This window comes from Antrostomus carolinensis, unplaced genomic scaffold (assembly GCF_000700745.2).
Source record: "Antrostomus carolinensis isolate BGI_N321 unplaced genomic scaffold, ASM70074v2 scaffold8991, whole genome shotgun sequence".
NCBI classification, from domain to species: domain Eukaryota; kingdom Metazoa; phylum Chordata; class Aves; order Caprimulgiformes; family Caprimulgidae; genus Antrostomus; species Antrostomus carolinensis.
In genome coordinates, this window is record NW_010296282.1 from 1 (window position 1) to 21,575 (window position 21,575).

At 36.9% G+C, this 21,575-nt stretch overlaps 1 protein-coding gene across 1 annotated transcript in view; it reads left to right on the forward strand.

Moving 5' to 3' along the window:
• Positions 1–723: 723 nt before the first annotated feature.
• Positions 724–21,575, forward strand: part of LOC104532905 (EGF-like repeat and discoidin I-like domain-containing protein 3) — a gene marked incomplete at its 5' end in the record, with an annotated part of 36,642 nt that continues 15,790 nt past the window's right edge. The window contains one exon of the mRNA XM_010178229.1: positions 724–908. Within this exon, the coding sequence (XP_010176531.1) occupies positions 724–908 (185 nt within the window). The remainder of the gene's footprint in view (positions 909–21,575) is intronic.

A 21,575-nucleotide genomic window follows, 5' to 3' on the forward strand; every position in this document is an offset into this window, starting at 1 on the left:
TTTATTTTATTTTATTTTATTTTTTTCCCCATGGACATTCGGCAGAGAAAGGAGAAGCCCAAGATCTCTCTTTTGCTACAATCAAAATAACTCAATGATGTGGGACATCCACTTGGTTTAAACAAATAAACCTTTAACACTCAATTTCTCCTAAGCAACTTTCTCCTACTATTCTCCTTCCTTCACAACTGTTTTTCTGTAGTCTTCCACTGTCACTGGGTATTGGGGCTTTCTAAGTTTTTGGCTAGGTGTCAAGTAATTCAGAAGTGTAGAAGACTCAGTACTTGTTGACATTTTACTTCAGTGGCTTTAAGAAAAATTAATGTTTCCTCAGTAGGTAAACACATGGTTGATGTGATATGGCATAAAAGCATGATAAAATCAAACTGAATAGGGGAAACAATAGCAAGCTGCTGGACAGGAAAATAAAACCAAGATAAGAAGAGACAAAAGTAATCTTTTTTGTTTGTTTGCCTTTATAAATTTATACCAGCATAAATTACATTGAATTCTCTAGCTTATTTTTGATTCTTCTGAGGTAGTGTTGAAATAAAGTGCCGTGAATTGGCTATTTTTCATTTGTTTGTTGCCAAGTTCCTCCAACAGTACTCTTGATTAAAGCCTTTTCTTTGAGACTTGCAAGTTTCCTTTTCCGTAACAGAAAACCTGAACCACCTACAGAGTTAAGTAGGTAGCGTCACAGATCTTATTTTGCTGTTCCAGGTTGCTCTGAACCTCTGGGGATGAAATCAGGACATATACAGGACTACCAAATTACTGCCTCCAGTGTTTTCCGAACACTCAACATGGACATGTTCACTTGGGAGCCCAGGAAAGCCCGGCTGGACAAGCAAGGCAAAGTTAATGCCTGGACCTCTGGCCACAATGACCAGTCACAGTGGTTGCAGGTAAAGTTTCATACAATTTCCCAAATGTTAATCTTCTTTATGTTTCAGTTATGGAGAAGGCTGACTATCAAGATTATACTCATATTCTTCAGCTTCTGAGTATAACCACCCTAACTGCCACATGTAGATGATGAAGCTATAAAGCCCACACAGATCTTCACATCTTGTACCTCAGTTGCAGAAAACCCTGCTCAGGGAAACCTTCAGCTCCACTACCCAAACCTTAGGAGTTACCCAGCAGACATTAATTTTCCTTTGTTAATGGACACAAATAGTAGTTGCAGATCTGTTTCAATGTTTTCTCCTCTTTTGTTGAAAGAGGTGATTTTTTTTCCCCCCATTCTGTCCTTCCAGAGCTCCCTGGGAAAGCATATTTACTTCAGCTTTGTGCACATTAGCAAATCTGGCCTGTAGAAATTATCTTTGTCTAATTGACACTCCTCAAAATTACATTCCAGCATTGTTCTGAAGCTAGCAAGACTAATTCAGCACTTGAATTCATTATAAATCTGTGCACATGGGTTGTTTTCAGCCTGGGAGTGATTTATACAAGTCACTAATGTGAAAGATTGCAAGAAATCACTGGTGTGGAAGCCTATTTGACCAGTCGCTGATATATTTACATTTTTTGAACTGTTGAAAACAGCAGTGTTTTGAGTCAGCTGCCAGTTTACAGTGAAGTTCTCAGTGAGAAGCCTCAATAGCACTAGACGTGGCTGCTAACCCCCTGCAATCTTCTCACATATAAATTATGACATATTAGCTTTTTTACCTACAGTTGCTAAGCAATTTGCAATATGATTACTATCTTTTCTCCAAGTTAACATACATAATGAGAAGAAGGAGCAGTTGCCTTGTCTACTTAACTTTTGAATAACTGCACATCCTGGGACATGCTGAAAGTTTTGTAGAGCAGCTTCTTGAAACGGCAGTTAGTAACTTCTGGAGAGAACGGAGATTTTATTGCTGTGGAAAAGCAGATGAAAATGTTTCTCTGTAAAAAGGAGGCTGTTGTATCATATTTAGCCCCATCAGTGATACCAAGAAACCAAGGGTGTGCAGAGACTCCACAGAAATATCCTATGGTGTGTTATTCTACCTGTGGGTGACAGTGGATTTTTAATTAACTAGAGATGGCAAGGGGCTGCAGACTTAATTCTTACATTCTAAAATTTTCCATTCTGTTCTAAGTCCTGCTGTACTTGAACCTACGTGAACCTGCAAATTGAGTCTGACCAGTTGCACAGTCTCTGTGAGTCCTTAAAGTATCAGGCCTACATTTTTTATCTGGTCAAAAGAAAGTTGTGAAGAAATACTCATTTTATATTTCATTTGTCATATGGCTATGATAGGAGTTCAGTAACTTCACAGGAATATGACCAATTTACCCTTTCCTGAAAGTCATTGTAGTTAACAATATTTTTCCAAGAGTATGATAAGTTTTCTTGTTCAGAAAAACAAAAACAAAAAAATAACAACAAAAAACCAGGTGGCATTAAAAACACTTGTTTTTTCAGTGCTTAAATTGGTCATTAATTTCTGCTATAGGCTGATTATTTTTAATTCAGTTCACAAGTGGAGCTGGGCTCACATGCTTCAAGTCTAGGTAACAATTCTGTAAGAAAGACATGCTTGTCATTTAAATTCATCCATTCATTGTTGTTCTCTTTGCTGTTTTTTTCTTTAAAATGCGGAGTATTGCATTGTAAATTTTTAACACACTGACTGAAATTTTATCACCAGCTGCTTTCACGGAGTTGAGTCAAAACACATTTGTATGAAAAAGCATGTGAAAGCCAACTTATTTGTATGCCCTTATCCCTCGGCAATTACATATTACAAGGAATGAACCCAATAACAATTCCATGGTATCCTAAAATAGTCTTAAAGTAAGATACAGATTTCTGGATTTGCTAAAGAAGCTGGCCTACCAGTATGATACTTCAAGTGTTAGATTTCCATGCCTTTTGAATTTTCTCCACATGCCTTGTTTGATTTATCTTTTATATTTTTCACTAGAAAGCCTATAAAATGGGGCAAAAGCCTACTGAATGCCTTAAAAAACTATTATTGTAGTATGTGGTATGTGGATGATTTGAACTGTTCTTACTTAAGAGCTGGGTCTCTTTAGCTTGGAGAAGAGGAGACTGAGGGGAGACCTAATTAATGTTTACAAATATGTTAAGGGCAAATGTCATGAGGATGGAGCCAGGCTCTTCTCAGTGATGCCTAATGGTAGGACAAGGGGCAATGGGTGTGAGCTGGAACACAGGAGGTTCCGCTTAAACCTGAGAAGAAACTTCTTTACAGTGAGGGTGACAGAGCACTGGGACAGGCTGCCCAGGGAGGGTGTGGAGTCTCCTTCTCTGGAGACATTCAAGACCCGCCTGGACGCCTTCCTGTGTGATCTCATTTAGGTTCCTGCTCCGACAGGGGGATTGGACTGGATGATCTTTCGAGGCCCCTTCCAATCCCCAACATTCTGTGATTCTGTGATTCTGTGTGATACTTACAGTTACTTTGGGGGATCCATGCCCAAATGTCATTGCTATCAACTTTTCCTCTGTTTAAAAGCTTGTGTGCTGACACATATCTCAGAGTGCCTGCTGTGATAATGGTTGCTGAGAGATGATGTTTGCATCATGTGCATAAATGCTACTTGCTACTTCTGGGCAGTTCACAGCATTTTTTAATAAACCCTGCAGATAAATTATCCATCATGAACTGAGGATGTTTTACTTAGTTTTATTTCAAAAAGGAAAATGCTGAAACTCCTACTTATTTAAAAATACAGCCATAAACAAGTATGTTCTTTGTTTTAAAGTGTTCCGTATTGCTATATCCATAATTTAGTGCTGGAGGGCAGGAATATGAAGTATTAGGTGGCTCCACAAACAGACTGTGCATTTTTGGGTTCAAATATACTGAACTTATCAGTGCTGCCATTGTTGAAAATCTGTTGGGATCTAGACTCTGCTCACTGACTATCTCCAGGTTCCTCACACAACACCCCTTTACACCAAACACCATCGTTAGTAATGGAAGTATTTTTGTGATGTGGAAGTAAAATTAATGAGATTAGATGATCAAAATTGTACTTTTCCAACTCAGTCATAACCTGGGTCTGAAATGCTGCACGTCCTTGCTCAAGGGCACTCATGCCATTCCTTTAAAGATGATGCTGTAGATGCCATGTCAGTTACTTGGTCTAATTAACTGCACAGGAGCTGCCATTAACTTAGGTAACCTGCCTGTTTAATGCCTCTGTACTCATTGCAGTTGAAATCTATGTAGTGTGATGATAGAGAACAATGTAGTAGTTCAGGTTTGGTACCAAATCTAATGCAAATAATCAGTTCCAGCAACTCTCTCTGCTACTGAATACTTTTCTCTAGGGTTTCCCTTCCTTTTGGAGACATCTCCATGAAATTATCTGAGTAACAGTAAAATTAAAGATTAGGGGAGGTGGGGAAGTGAAGTCAGCATAATTTACTACCTTGAACCAGTTCACAGGCTTTTCCCAGCATCTCTTGCTAAACTACCATGACCAGGCTGCTTTGCCAGTTTGGGGAGTGCTTCTTTTCCTTTGGGACATAGTCCAGGACTGTCATTCCAGCCAGTCACCCCAATTCCCATTTCTTCAGTTATTTAACATTAAAGAAAGTGTTAAAGTACTTCCCATCTTATGCCGAAAATGAGGCACTGAGGCTATAAAGGTTATTGAAAATTATTCCTACTGGTATTTCAGGTGCTTGGTGACTGCTCTTGTAAACAGATTTTCACCACTCTGTATCTCGTTTTCTAAGCCAAGAATATAATTTAAAAGAATTAACATTTTCCTCAAAATCCGTTCCCACTCTACTACTAATTTTCTGCAGTTATATATTATGAAATCAGGGCATCAGCTTAAACTCCCTTTTCTCTATTTAGTGTTAGTTGAGTTGTTGTGGTTTAAAATATTTCCTTGTTTCTGCTAGATTGGCAGATGCCACATCCATCATTGTATTGATTTGCTACTCTCTCACTGCCTAATAAAGACAACAACACATTGTACTTTAATACCTTTGCCCCTTTTTCCTTTTCGTGGTGCTTCTGCAGGTAATTTTTCTGATGCTGTTTCTCTGATCTACCATCCTCTGCAATATGCCTTGGAGCTAAAAGCTTCTCAGTTCATTTTATGTCTCCAAATAGCTGGAGACACAGATTTCTTCTTCCCCCAACCATATCCATTGCATAAACTGTTTTGCATGTTATCCTAGTTCTAACTTTCTAATTGAACATGGCTATTTTTAGTATTTTATCTTAAGACCAGTGATATACTGGGGTTTTTTGAAGGCCTGTATCTCTACAGAGCACAGCTGGATGAAAAGGATGCCCATCTTGGAAGCCTGCTGAGGTTCCTTTTATATTTCCATATTATCTTCAGGTCACCAGCAGCACTGCAGTAGCTTTATGTTTCTAGTTATACTTGAAACTTTAAAACAGTTTACTCAGGGCAAAAATGACTTTCAGCTGGTTGCTTAGTTTGTATTTTGCTGCGTAGCTAGTGGAAGGTTCTGCAGCTTGATGTGCATGAGTGATAAACCCAATACAGTTAATCCACAGTTCTTTTATATAGTTACCATTGAGCTCAGGTGATTTAAGAAAATCATCTGTCCCTTAAATAGTAGAGTGGAGCATCAAGCAATGTCTTATTGTAATGTCTCTCTTGCTGATTGTATGTGATGGAATCAGCTAAGCACTATTAGGGAAAAAACAGTTGCTGATAAAGATAGCAGATTGTTTGAAGATTGGCATAGCAGCTGTTATATATATATACCTACACATTTTGAAAATGTGATGATTTTCAGTAGTATAATACATTTGGGTTGGGTATTTTCCTGCCAACCGAATCTCCAGCATTGGACAACATTACTGAGATTTTCATCAACACCATTAGCAAACAATTGTCTTGGTGCTGTAATCGACTTATTCTTTCAGTTTAATACATTATCATCTTTTTTTACATCACAAAGTCTTTTGTTTGAAAACAAAGGCAAAATTGTATTCCAAATATTTTTTCAATTTTTGTAATACAGATATACAAAACTATCTCTATCTACAAAGTCTCATGCCATCATAGGATCTACTTATCTTCATTGTCTAGCATTTTTTACAGTGTTTAATCTTCTAGGTGATCAGATGAGAGAGCTGTTATTTAAAGGCTAAGCCAGACCCAGCTTCTACTCAGTTTTTCTTATAGAGTACTCTTATAGAAAATAGACTTTGTCGTATGTTTCTCCAGTATTTACAAAACTTGTCAGTGGTACTGTGTTTTGCACCATCAATGCAAGTCATCTGAAATTGTCTTAATATTAGGATAAATGGAGATTAAGACAAGACAGTGGGTAACATAGCCTGATGCTATGTCAACTCCAGCAGCCTCATGGGGAGTACAGCTAACATGAGCCTAGAGAGGCAACCCAGACTTTTTTTGCATTGCACCTTGTTATTGGCTCTATAACCTGATGTAAAGGAACTAACTACATCAATTTTTAATTTTTTGTATTCTATATACAAAACTTATATATGCAATTTATGGGTATCTTAAGATATCAACTTCTAATTAGTTGCTTAGGCTCCTTTTATAGTCAATGGAAAGAGGACAGCACCATCGGGGAATAATTCATCCTATACTAAGTAAGTGTCTTAAGTTTCCTGTTATGAATTACGCTGGAGATATGCCTTCACTTTCCTAACCACAGAGAGAGATAGACAATTAGTTTAAACTAGAAGATGAACTATGAAAGTTACATGAGGTGAAACCTTCCCTTTATTAATACAGGCAGAGAACGTTATTTTGCATCTCATATCGGTTAGCTGAGCTTATTTAATGTTTTTTCCTGTCTCTCATGTGGTATTTACTTCTTGTCTATTATTGCACCTGCCTCTTTCTCCCCTTTTTTTGTTGTATTTACCTGTTTATTTGTAATGAATTCTGCAGAGGCTTACTAGATAGGAAATCACTATACTGTAGCATTTCCTAAATGCTGAAAACAACTCATAAGGAGAAAATTGTGTGCATCGTTTAATTATCTTTTGAATTGTGTTGCTAGCAAAGCAAGCATTAATACCAATACTTGTTAAAATAGTGTTTTCTGTCTGGCCACCAGCTTAAATATTTTAACACCCACACTCTGGAAAAAAAGAAAACACTTAACAACATCTTAATTAAATAAGGACTTGACACACTCAAAATTGGAATAGGATGAAATGTTAGTTTAAGATCAATCTAGTAATTAACATAATGAGGAAATTACATGACTTCCAGAAGACTTGGACTGCTAAGCAGTGTATTGTGACTAGTCTTTGAAAGATACCGTATTCTATGGGGATTGTAAGCTTAGTTATAACACATTATAAACAAAGGTCCTGTATCTGTCTCTGAAGCTTCCAGAAACCACAGCCATCACCAGCACATCAGGAAAGGAATCAATGTCCTTTACATGTACAGCAACAAAAGTTCCTTCTCATTCTTCAAATGCAAAGTTGGTACTGTTTTTGAATTATAATTTCTCACCAGCTGAAAAGTGAGTTCTCAGATTTCAGATGGCAAAAGACAAGTTGTGCAGAGATCAACCTTTCTCTGTGCCATGCTTTTTATTGGGATACTGAAAGACATTTACAGTTAATATTGGTCATTTTATCTTTTCAGCTCTGTCTTCTTTCTGATTTCTTGTGGTTCTTAGCAAGGCAGCTGTAATTTTCTCATTGAAGGACTTAACTCAGACACTCAGCTTTGGCATCTCCTTGGTCTTTTGCTTACCTCAATGAGGAGCTTCACAGAGTAATGTTCTGTTCACATAGTCTGATAGTTCACAGGCTGCAGCAATACAATAAAGCAGGTTGTGGTTCAGTTATTAATACGGATCTTTCCTTTCCTTTCTGTACTTTGCCAGAAACTCACTGTAAATAAATTTCCCTATAAAAAGCAGCCAATGGTAGAATAAGGTAATAATGGACAAATAGTTCTGAATGATTTTGTCAAAGATAAAAGTGGGTAAAGAGAGGTACTCACTTCTAAATTGCACACTGTTGAATTTACCAACTTTGCACTGCCGAGGCTAGAATGCCAAACAAGTCTCTTTACTGACTTCTTCACTTTCCCACAAACCATAAACTTAAGTTTGCAGCTAGATGATCACTATTCGCTCTTAAGACAGTGTGTAGCTCAAGATGAACAGCAAGCTCTTTTTCTTTCCTTTTTTTTTTTTAATTTTAGCTCTGATCTCTCTGTATGTTGCCAATGCTTTTTTAACACTGCTAGCAAACACATAGCTTAGAGAAATGGTATTAAGAGGTATGCCATGTTTTCCTAGTTGCACTTACCTGCCAGCAAATATTTGATGGCCATTCCAGAGGTCACTCTCTAACACTCTCTGGATTTTCCCTTAAATCATTTCAAGTTAAATGCATTATTCACATTAATAATGTTACTAAATTGTGCATTTCAGCATTGCCCTTCCTAAATTGCTTTTGACTTTGCAAAGCTTTCTCCTGCAATTCATTTTATGGAAATGTTTATAGTGGTAATTGAATTTAAGCCTTGAAATTAAATAAGGCAGCATAAAATCTTGGTTTATTTTGCATTTCCAATGCTGTATTTAGACTGTATTTTATCATTTAGGCAACAAAGTCTAGAGCCTTTGTAGAATCATTGATTTTACTCTGGCCAAATACAAGGATATTCTTAGAAAGAGAGGCAGAGTACAGAAGCTTTTTGTTGCAAGGTGTCCAGGAAATAGGCAACAAATAGATATAGCATGATTACCTCCTGGGATAAAATTTGTATGACAACACCTTCATAAACAGGTACAAAGGACAAAGTCCATCTGAAGCATAAATTTGCTATGGTTAAGATTTTATAGGAGAAAAATGTTTCATTTCACAAAGTCCTACTCTGTTCAGTGAATTCTATTTCCTACTCTCTCTTCAGGAAAAAATGAGGGGTTAACTCAGTGTTCCAGGGACTTTCTCTGAAATGTAACAAATTCATCATCTCTAACAAAAATTACTGGAGAGGTTTCCATAAGCAGTTGGATCATGTCTAGCTCTAAAGCATTGCAAGAGACTACTGTCAGTTCCCTTACTAACTTGTATTTTTTTATCTCTGTATCACTCCCCTGCAGACGAAAGTTAAATTGAATAATGACCCATTTCCTATCACAATAACAGGTTTTGATCCTGCTTTAAAAAATCTGGGAGTGTAAGCAAAAACTCTCTGGTTGTTCTAAATTTCAATGTACATAGGGTTTGAGTCTGAAGTCTTTTTTGTTACTGACTGCTTACAGTGGAAATGTTGCTCTTACTTGATGTTAATAGCAGCACCTTCAGAAAATGACACGCATTAAATTTTAATGGAAAGATGTTAGTTTTTCATTATTTTCAATTCCTGCTTGTTTTACCTAGCTATCCTTTCCACTGATTAGAAATAATGTTCTGTCTCTATTTGTGAAACAAAACCATGTTTTCCTTTCTCTCTCTTAAAATAACAAAATGGCTACAAAATTGGCTAGAAAGGAATACAGAAGGCAGGGATGCAAATGTGTTACTTATTTGTGCCTTTTTCTTCCATGGCAGTGTTTCAAAATAGCATCCACTTTTTCCAAATAAAATTGTTAATTGTTTTCATAGCTATGTCTGAATTAGTTTTAGACTCAACACGGACACAGTTGTTGCCCCACAATGCCTTCAGTCTCAACAAGACAAAAGGATGACAAAGAAAATCCATATGAGGGAGAGAAATGAAGCAACCTTGACAAGGTCAAGTATCTTTAAGCAGCAAAAAATACCTGATGTAAAAACAGAGGACACAAAAGCCAGTGCAGAGTGGAACTAGGTCTAGTTATATTTTTCTGATAGCTCAATGTTTTATTAACTGGACTGTGCTGTGTTTATTAGCCCTGCACATTTGTTCCCAAATGTTACTTCTTGACTAAGCAATAACACATTTTCTTCATGTATCTGTCAAGATCTTATGAGTAACATATACAAAGGTCTTGGAAAGCTATTCTTCACTGAATAGTCCTCTTAATTTTGTATTCATATGATTTTAGTCTTTATACTGCTTGAAAAACGCAGTGAAGCTGTATTACAAGTTTCTGGTTGACTTCAGAATATATTTGTTCAAAATCTGCTATTCATTTTCTTATTCTGTTCCCTGCATGAAGTAGGTGATAGAAGCAGATCGGTTCCTAGCTTAGCAAATGGTGAACAGAGATTGTATCTTTTTGCTAAGTTAGTAATGGAATTGAGACAAAAACGGAAAGAAGTAGTGGCGGCAAAGGACCTCAAATTAATCGAAATTATAAGGCAACAAACTACCTTGCAACCTTTTTCAGAGGACGGGGAAATGTGCTTAACCAGGCTGACATTTACCTAGCAGTAAGCAGAAAAATGAAACAGTCCTATCTCAGCATGTTAAAGCATCACATAAAGTAGATGCATACATTTATCTTGCTGTTTCTGAATCTTAGCCTGTTCATTGGTTTCATCTTGTATTTTTCCCCAATAACATCCCAATCATAGCTTAGTGTTGGTCTCAGCAGAATACTTAATAGCTTGGCTTTTTTGTTTTGTGGTTTCCATGTTAACTCAGGTGTGTCTAGATAGCAGTGTATTGTGCAAGACCCTCTTTCCACTCTACTTAATAACATTCATCCTGCCTGAACTTCAAGTAACGCAAGAGAAGTTTCTCTCTCAGAAAACATGACATAAGAGAAAAATCTCAGCTTAGAAAAGGTGAGAAAGAGAGAAGGAGAATTTACAAGGGAAATCACAGTAGACACAAAAATACTGCAACTAAACATTTCTTCAATTATCTGGGTCTTGTTCAAGAGCACCTTGAGACTTGTAATACAGTGTGAGAACAGCCTCTTGTTGGAATTTCCTCACTGATTTTTGGGCTTGCATCTGTCTGTACATCAAATCACAGACTTACTCAACAAGCATAAAGATAGAAATAGAGACAAGTTTTCTCAGAACGGAGCCATGTTTTTTAATCTGTGATTCATCTTTGACATCAGGACAGAGCTGAGACGATATCTGAGTTGACAGTGCTTGTGCTCACATTTGATAGTTTTCTCTAAAATATGTCAGATAATAGGTTATTTTAAAGGAATGCATCCTTCAAAAGTCAGTCCTTGGGATTACAAGAACTGCCTGCCTAATTATGTCCTATACATAACCAAGTCTTAATTGCTTTTGTTGTTGGACTGATCTCCTTAGAAGCTTCATGTTTAATTAACCACAAGATATATTAATCCTATTTCAACCCAACCTTTCTTTGTTGTGTAATTAAGCAGAAAAATATTTTCACAATTAGAAGTTAATTCTATATATAGCTAGTAAAAGGAAAACATCACTGTGAAAAACACAGATCTGTTACTTCTAATGGCAAAAGTAAAAATATTTAGACCTGTCTTAGTGGGTCGTCTTTGTTAAGAGGTAATGTGGGATATAACACACCACTATTGCTTTCAGTTAAGAAGTATTAAGAAGAAAACTATCAGAATGTTTTTAAAGGCCTTACTGTAGATCATTAATGATCCCCCTTTGGCAATATCAGAAATATTATGAAGGCCTGTTACAGTATTTATAACTACAGGAAGAGACCCTCACTCTATATTCCTTTATCTGAATTTATTTTTATTGATTTGACTTTGGGATGTTCCTCAGTTTGTCTTATTTATACTTCAGTTACACTGAACTCAAACACTGCCACTATATATATTAGATATACAAATACTATAGATTCAGTTTTGTGATTTTCTACATAATGCTGAGCATCCTCAACTTTTAGAAACCTCAATAGCACATTGGAGGAGTAACTAAGACATGTTTTTTTGGGAGAATTAGCAGGCAGCTTCAGCTGATGTTTCGTGGAGCCAAAGAATAAAAAAAGTAAGATAGTTTTAGAAGGTGGTTTATTAACTCATGGCAATTATGTTTATTAACCTACATGGTTTATTAACCTATGGCAATGCTGAGACTATAAAAGTCAGTGACCAACTGAATTGACAAACCATAGTTGCCTCCACACTCAATAAGGACCTCAGGGCACAGCAGTTGCACAGTCTAGAGCAGCACGCAAGGTAACCACAGAAGAAAGCCATATTGTTTTCAGTGTCTCTCATTGAGCCTGTGAAGGTTCTTCATCCACTTCAACAAGATCTCTGGAAGTGTCCTGATTTTCTTCCATATATATAAACCTGTATTGCATGCTAATACAGGTACAATGAGTGAGGTGAACCTCAACCAAAGCATGTGGACATCACAACAATGATGGATCACACATTAGGAGAACGTGAGCCAAATCTAAAAGAGCTAATGGGATTGATAGCCTGACCATCAGTAAAGAGGTGCCTGGTGACTAATGAATGAATGATACATTAATTTTTGCTCCTCAGGCAAGCTTGCCTGTTTTCTGCCCTCAGATCTGTCTCCACTGGGAGGGCTGCTTTACTCAAAATAAACCTCAGAGCTGCTTTAAAACAGCTGCCAGCTTAGTTATTAGTGGTTGACCGTTTTTCACAACATCTGCCACCAAACCGTTTGTTCTTTTCACTTCCCCCAAATGTACATCAATATAAATTGCAGGACGATGGTAGGATTTGCTTTGTATTCTGAAATACATCAGAGGGGTTGTTTTTCTTGAGAGGAGCTTAGAAGTCTTGTTTTCCAAGGTTCACAGCAATAATTCATGGTTCTAGAAAGTCTTTTGATATTAAAAATTAAATCTCTGTTTTATGAGAATTTAAGAGTTATTTAGGGGTTTTTATCAGAGAATTTCATCATGGTTCCCTTTATTTTCTTTAATCCACATCCTACTGTATGTTATTTTGTGTTGCTAAGGCAATCTGATTGTACATATACAAGCAATTTTTATTTTTTTTTTTAGTTCTAAGATAATTTTCCATTTTGAATACACATCATAAAAAACAAAAGAATAAAGGAAGGATCTTTTGCGAATTTTGCATGTCTGGGTTATTTTATATCTCTGAAGATGTATATGGGGAGTGTTCAATCTTTCTCCTTTTTCCACTGTGTTTCATAATATGTTATCTGGTTTTAGTTCTAATGCAAAAATAATGACACACACTATTGGGAGAAGAGAGGATAGGTGGTGAAGGACTGCAGTGTTGTATTTTTTGACCCTCTGAAAAGTCAGACTTCAAAAGGAATAACAGCATTGTGGGAAAAAATGGAGCAGTTGGAAATAAATGTTGTCATGTTGAGTAACATCTAACTCCGTGATTTTAAAAAATCATCTATTATGGAAGCTCGCTCGAAAGGTGGAAATTGTGGCTAATCAATTTACATTGCAGTCCTCCCACATTTCCTGAGCCTTTCCATTTCATTTTGACTGGAACAAGAACTGAATTCTGGGAATTAGATTTTATTTCTTGCATTAAAAGATATAAGCAAGTTAAACTTTAATGCACAAGAAAATAAATGAAAACATTAAAATTAATTATTCAAATTTAATCTGTTCCTCAGTTTTACAGAGAATTGTAAATCTCATTTGAGCATTGCACTTCAGCCATTTAGGCAATATGGTCTTTAAAACTAGAATAGAGACTCTGTATGAGGAGCTTTCTAGACAATTTGATCAGCTGTCACTTTGCATTGTATCACACCATTATTTCAGAGATTAAAGGGAAATAAGTAAAAAGGAACTCAATGTCACGATTCTAAAAAGGCATTGTTTATAAAATACAGATCTCTGCACTGAACTGCACTTGATTTTAATTGTCATGTAGCAGGGATAAAAAATGAAGGCAGGCAGTTCTGTTATTTTGTTGTTATATTAATTAGTTTATCACACCAACTGTAAGACTACATTGCCCACAAAAGGCTGTAAGAGCTGTTTGGGAAGATTTTTACAGCTCAGGAACTGCCATTAACTAACCTATTACAGTAACAGCAAATGTTTGGTTTTTTACAGAAATGTTAATTTCCAAATAAACAATGTCTACTTGAAACAGACATAGAAGCCAGATAGTGTATGTTCAGATACGGGTGGCAGCATGTTGATCGTCACTCTTTGAGTTAGATTTGGTGCTGTGGTGTTTCAAAAATAAGTATCAGGAGTCTGATACAGAATGTAGTGAAGGCAGTGTAAATGCTGGTAGACAGTATGTAGCATTTAGCTGGTATTTATTTCTGTATATTTTAGCCACAGTACTTAGGATAATAACTGGTAGTAAAGAATGTCATGCACTGCAATCACTAGTCATACGCCTCCACCTAACTAGAGCAATTGCTCCTGTTCAGTGCAGGGTCCATTGTCCATACCATCCTGGAAAAGATTTCTAGCTCAGTTGCCTAAAGTGCTTCACAGACTTTTACCTTTTTGATTTTGAGTTGTGGGTCGTTTTGTTTTTTTGGTTTGTTTGGGGTTTTTTTGTTTGGTTTTTTTTTAACTCTGAGACCGATCTTCTAAGTTCTCTGTAAGTTACATAACAAAAAAATGTCAGAAAAGGGTACAGAGAAAGTGGATTGGGAATGCAATATGCAGTATTTTTCACAATATAAGAATTCAGGTCACATGAGATTACCAGGTGGCAGGTTTATACCAACAAAAGGAAAAATATCCAGATTATCCTATGAGGACAGGCTGAGGGAGTTGGCGCTGTTCAGCCTGGAGAAGAGAAGGCTCTGGGGAGGTCTTATAGTGGCCTTCCAGTACCTGAAGGGGCTCCAGGAAGGCTGGGGAGGGACTTTGGACAAGGGCAGGGAGTGACAGAACAAGGGGAAATGGCTTTAAACTGGAAGAGGGGAGGTTTAGATTAGATATTAGGAAGAAACTCTTTGCTGTGAGGGTGGTCAGACACTGGCCCAGGTTGCCCAGAGAAGCTGTGGCTGCTCCTCCCTGGAAGTGTTCAAGGCCAGGTTGGATGAGGCTTTGAGCAACCTGGTCTAGTGGAAGATGTCCCTGCTCATGGCAGGGGGGTGAAATGATATTTAAGGCCCCTTCTAACCCAAACCACTCTATGGTTCTGAGATTAAAACTAGCATTGAGCTTACTATAGTAGTGGTAGTCCATACCACTAGGCACCTATAGACTGTGAACTGAGGATTTAGGAATTGCATGCTTTCTGTACCCCCATTCCATCTCTGTGTTGCTCAGAAGTGGATAATAAGATGCTGCTTGTTGTGCATGGATAAGGGAAGTATGTGTTGATGTCCTCTAGACAAGAACTAGAGGACATCAACAGTGGGAGTCAAGTCTTAGGAGGTTGTTTTACACAATGCATGATAGATCAGAGAAACTCTGACAAATGATTTTGTGGCTGTGAGAAGTTGATTTGAATTCAAGGGGAGACTGGACATGAACTCATCCAGTTCTTACAGAAAGAAACCCATTAGGAGTACTAAATAGAAAGAAAACACATGAGGCTCAAGAAATTCACTTAGCTGAAAATTAATGGATACCTCAGGTGTGTTAGGCTAACATGTATGTATATATTTTACCTTTTGTATCTGCTTTTGGCCACTTTTGGAAGCTAAATACTGGGCCCTTGGTTTGTACTAGTACATCTTGTCCTTTTCTGTTGCTCTTCTACAGAGACATTTACCATACAAGCAAAGGTACCCACAGTCAAGGAAAAGGAAAAATAAACAGAACAAGGAGGTTGAGACAGTATAATATTCTTTCATTAACATGGAATTCTTTATTTTTTTCCTTTTTTTAAAAACAAATTTTTCATTTTTCTCTGTAATTCTGTCGTTAGGAAAACTGCTTTCAAAAATTCCTGTTTCATTTAGCTGGAAGTAAATGCTCAGTGCTTCAGGCCAAATATGGGGCATTTTTTTTCCATTTCTGACAGTATGAAGTGATTTGTTTATTTTTTTAAAAACTTTGGGGAAACAGGAAAATATTTTCCTGTGTAACTCCAGGCTTGGTCAACAATTTTAGAGAAGTGTTAATCCCTTAAATCAGTCATGCCTTGTGCTTTTCACACACTCCACAGTAGGTGCAGAGAGCCGATAAGCGTTACAGGGTGTTTTGAAAGCCAAGAAAATACATCTGTGTCAGATCAAAGGCAGAACTGAGTCCCAGGGTTGGATATGTCCTGCCAGTAACCTAGTCTTATTTTGACCAGAGGTCTATTTACGAAGCTCTATAATAGGGACTCCAGGGTATCCTTTTAACTAATAACCGATAATCTTTCTTACGTCCCGGAGAATGAAGATTAATAGACCTTTTAATTGTATTCAAGCCAGTGCATTGCAAGATTATTGCCTTAGAAGTGCCAAGCCATTTAGTCTAAAAGTAAAAAGAAACTTGATTTCTTCTGTAAACCTGGAAAAATGTTTCTCTAGCTAAAAAAGCCAAAGCCAATTCCTACATTGTAGTGCACCGATTTTGTTCATTTCTGCTGGTCACTAACGGTGAAACTTCTTTTACAGCTGACTGTTGTTTTCAAAGTCTGGTAGCATGATTTTGACATTTTTAGTTTACAGCTACAGCAGCATATCTGTATGAAACAGATTATGCATAATAATCCTGGCTGACAGATGGGCAAAGTCGTTCTTAAAAAGAATGGCTGAATGATGCTGTCTTGACTGCATTTCCTATGAAAGTAAGAGTCATGCACTCGGGGCTTTTAAATACAAGGGGAATCTTTCAGCCTAAAGCCCACTTATCTTCTAGGCAGATTTAACTTTGCTTACAGGCAGGTTTTTGTTAGTATTTCAACAGTTCAGTAGTTATATTAATTATTAGTCACTTTGCAGTATCTTGTGTGCAAACTTATCTTCAGTTTACTTGTTGATCTATAGCCCAGATACTCGTATATCATTGGGACGTTTTTATGTACTGCAGAAAATATATGCAACATTATTTATCACCTGAGAAAAACAGACTGGGTGAATAATGAAGTTACATATTACCATCATTATTTTTAATTTTAAAAATAAAATGAGCTGCTCATGCGTAGGTGAGTCCATTTATGATCCCAACATTTTTACAAAAATATTTATCAGTCCTCCAATAAAAAGTGTCGCATCATCTTCCCTACTGAAAACCAAGTAGAAGTTGCAGTAATTCATTTGTAGGGAGGGATTTTGCTTTCCTAGGCATTGCATTACCAGCCTTTGATTTCAGTTTAAAACCCATAATGCACTGAAAACCTAAGACAAGTGAAATGTGAGAAACCTAGATTTCTCCTGACTGCAGTTCAAAAGCTGATGCTGTTTCGAAGTGCTGGTATAAAATGTTAACTTCCTCGCTCCTCATATTTCTGGTTATCAAGTGTCAGTCTGAAATTTACAGTTAAATAGACCACATTTCCTCTACTTAAAATCCAAATTTTCTCCTACCTATGTTTGCCAGTATTTTGCTGCTGTTTTACCCACTCCACCACCTGAGATTCCCTGCAACGGTCTTTAATCATAAAACTAGGGAATCCACACTGGGACAGAGCCCATGGCACTGGCACACAGGAAATCTTGCTGATAAATTTGCTCATCCATTTGAGATTTATGTTAGCAAAATAAGGAGAGCTAACAGAATTCCTTTCTTGTTCTTCTTACAATCTAAAGAGTGGAGCATGCCTAACTAGCGTGTCAGAATAATCTTTCACTTATTCAGAGACTAGAGGAAAGACAAGCAGAAATGGAAATGGTCAATATTTTTCATAATTTTTTTTTTACTCTGATAATTGTTCTTTTCTGTGTTTTATTATCACCTTTGGTCATAGGCAAAAGCTTTTGATCAAAAAGTTATCAGCATCATTATTGTTATTACAGCAATGACTGCTTTAAATTATATCTTCCAGAAATCACACTCCTGAAAACTACTTCTTACTATCATCCAGTTTCATGCAATTTTTGCTTTTAAAGGCATGTACCTTTATGTAAAGAAGTGAATGCAAATGAAATTTTTTTGCCTATTTCCATATCTTTTTCTAGCCATAACTAGGTACTGCAGTCACTGCTTGCAGTAGTGTTCAGCTGAAGACCTTGACAGAATGGTAGCATAATATGCCATCAGTGGGTTGTATTATGAACTACTCATGATCATATTCATCATTTTCTCCTTTTTAAAAAAAAAATAAAAAAAATCACAAAGTGTTGTTTTTTCCTTGGCTTTCCCACAAGAACTCCCAATTGATTGATCTAACATAGAATGGTATTTTACCAACTCTTCACATGTACTAACGCAGCTCAAAACCTTCTTCTAACTCCACCAGATATGTAAGCTTGCTTAATCACTGGTAATTTAATAGACTATTTTTAAATCTCTTAGCATGATCAAGGACTGATAAGCTTTGAATATTCTGTAGCAGATAGAGAGACTGTTTCAGTTTTATTAATGGTTTCTTGACTGTTGGTGACCAATGCAATCAACTATGTCCTTCAGTCACATTTATGGTAAACATACTCCTGTATACAGATGTGAAATAGTCAATATTAGGAAAAAAGGTTGTAGATTTTCATCATCACTGATGTTATTATTTTGAAATACTAAATTTTCTGTTACTTCAGACTACATTGAGACCTGGACATACCAGGTACTGCCATTTCCCATGAGGACATGAATACTCCCCAATAAGTTATGGGAGTTGCTGACCCTCACTGAAGTCATTCCAGTTTGCAGGATAAACAGTATTATCTTGTGTGTGCTGCAGGCAGGATTTACCAGAGTGCTACTGCTATGACCACAGAACATTAGCTGCCTCGAGTTCCCATAGGAAATGGGTAGCAACTCCCTTTGGTGCTTTTGAAAATCCAGATCCTACAGCTAAAATTTGCTGCCTTTTTTTTTTTTTTCTTTTTTAACATTTTAGGTTTGAGTCGGGAATGAGATTAGTCATGGTTTAGTAAAGTGTGGTTATAAAAAGTTTATCTAAGAAGTAGATGCTGCTTTTAAAATGGCTATGCAGTTGTTCATATAAATCTGATTTATCTGAATTTTTAATAAAATGCTGAAAAAATTCTATAGTAATTCAAGTGGGATTTTTTCTGTTTTTCTTAAAATGCATATATAATCGTTATTACCAAGTACATAAATCCATTAATGAAGGACACAGCCTGAACATTTAAGAAGTAGCTGCTCCTTCAGGAGTTGCTCATGGAACTGAAGTGGCCTGTGAGCTTGTTTGTGTGTTTCACTTCAAAAATTTCAGAATAATGGCTTGAGATGTATTTTTGACAGTCCACAGAGACTCCAAGCAACAGACCTCATACCCCAGTTTCTCATTTTTAAATTGTACCAGAGACAGCTGACAGTACATAGTATTCTTTCTACCTTGTTTCTTATGTACAGTTGATGCAGTCATGAAGTGATTAAGAGGGAATGTGCTCTTTAAGAAGAGGCAAATAAGAGTAAATAAGAAAATAAAGTTGTATTTATTATCTTAGCCTAGAGAACTACAGTTGTTAAAAATATAGTGGCACAATGTTAAATAATGATGAAGGTCTAAGCTTAAATTGAAAAAGAAGCAAGGAATTTTTAAAGAAGAAAAAGAATGGCACTCCAGTCTTATTTAATCTGAAAACAACCCATCTCTACCCGGGTTTGTGAGAAGAGATTTCATTTTAAATATGTACTAGCTAATACAGACTCAGTTAAATGTACATACATTTTATTTTCTATTAAATAGAAAGAATGAAAATCCTTATTAGAGGAACATGGAACAAAACACTCTGAAATGCTTCTTTCCTATCAAATTATTATGGCTTCTTCTAGAGAGTTTCTTTTTGTCTTGTAACTTATTTTCTTACTGTAATTTTTTCAAGTTTTATTAGTATTTATCCTAATCTTGTGTATTTAAGTGACTGTACTAAAACTACTCTGCTACATATCATGTTGCAATTAAAATTAGATTTCTCTAACAAGTGTATATAATTTGTTTGTTGGTTTTTTTTCTTTCAAAGTTTTTAGATGCAGTTAGGCATGATGGATTATAGTTTGGGGTCATTGTTTGGTTGGTTGGTTTTTAATATGAACCTTTGGAAAACAACCTGAAATGGTAAGCTTCATAGTTTACGAACAAGAAGTGCTGCTGAAATTTTGTCAGAAACATAGATCTTGCATATCTGTAGCAAGTGTACTGTACCGTCACCAATTTTCCTTTTATCTCCAGTGTTTGAGCATGGAGGAGAATGCTAATGCCTACATCTGATGCAATAAGATAAGGAAAGCTGCCTTCATGCTGTAGGTGCTGCAAGTTTGTCACTCCTTTTCTTGTATTTGGGTGCAGATAGCAGCTATCTGAGTGTGCCAGCTTACCCTGGAAAATTCATGGGAGTCATGAGGTCTTAAATGAAGAGTAAATAACAAGCTCAGGACAGCTTTAATGTATTAGACTGTCGTGGTGGGATTCAGGTGCCCAACCGTGAGTCTCTGACGTTACCTTAAGCATCCCAAAATATCGGAGACCTCCTTGCAAGACCAGCATATGTGACAAGCAGGTCTCCACCTTGGTGAAGTAGGAACTGGAGACCATACAGGCCTTCTTTTTTTCAATATTTTAAGGGTAAGTACTTCTCCCACCTTGGCAGTGCTTCTCCCTTGTTCTCATGTGCAGTGGATCCAGGTTTATTTCTTTTTGATCTCTGGTACTTACAGTCCAAGGGACTCTTTTAGTCGCCAAATAGAGTAAGACTACTTGGAAATTCATCAGTGTTATCTGGCAACAAGGGATTAAAAAAAAGGCAAACCACCAAAGAAAACCTGGCAGAAAAATGACATCTCTAAATTTACAAAAAAAGCTGAGCATAGGATTAGCTATACTGGGAGCAGAGGCATAATATCTGTATAAGGAGGGGACAAAGATGAACATTTTAAATAATTATTAAAAAATATTATTGAACTAACCTTAACCCCTCAGCACTCCTGAAATCTTCCACTCCATCTCTCTCTTTACATCTTTGAAATGAAGCTGCGATAGTATGTCCTGGGATGGAGAGATGCACAGCTGAAGGTCAAGTGATCCATTTTACCATTATCTTCATTATGAAATAGGACCTGGTGCCCCCTGGATTCTGAGGGTTCTTTCTTCTCCTTTAACATTACAGTGTAGATAAGGAGTGTGTTATTTTTAAAGACTGTCTTCACTTTGCATGCTTTGGTTCACATGATGGAGTATCCTCATAGAGCATGAAATGGATTCCTTTCAGGTGACATTAAGCCAAAAGACGTGCTTCAAATTTGGTCCAGACTAGCTGGAAGTAAAAACCCTGCAGCACACACTGTAGACATCCTGTTCTCCACATCAGTTGCTTTGCTCTACAGATCTTACAGTACTATCCACACCTGGCTTTTCATTAATGTGCTGCCCTCTTCATGAATAGTCCCAGCAAATGCCTGGAACTTAATTTGTTTCCGCCAAGTATGTAGAAGAGGGAAAAGGTGTATTGAGAGCAGGGAGGGGATGTTCAGAAAGTTATGGTTGATATTTCATGGCACATCTACTCCACTTGTACTGGGCTTCCTGATATAATAGAGACCCAAACTAGTAGGCTGTGGTAGGCAATGAGGACTATCTTGAGTCCAAAGGCAGTATAGCTGGGCTCAGACACATGCATGCAAATTGCATGCATGCTGTTGTACTGCTTGCAGATACAAACTGGTTCATGGGCAGTTATTCCAAATGTCTAGAAGTGTCTCATCTTTAC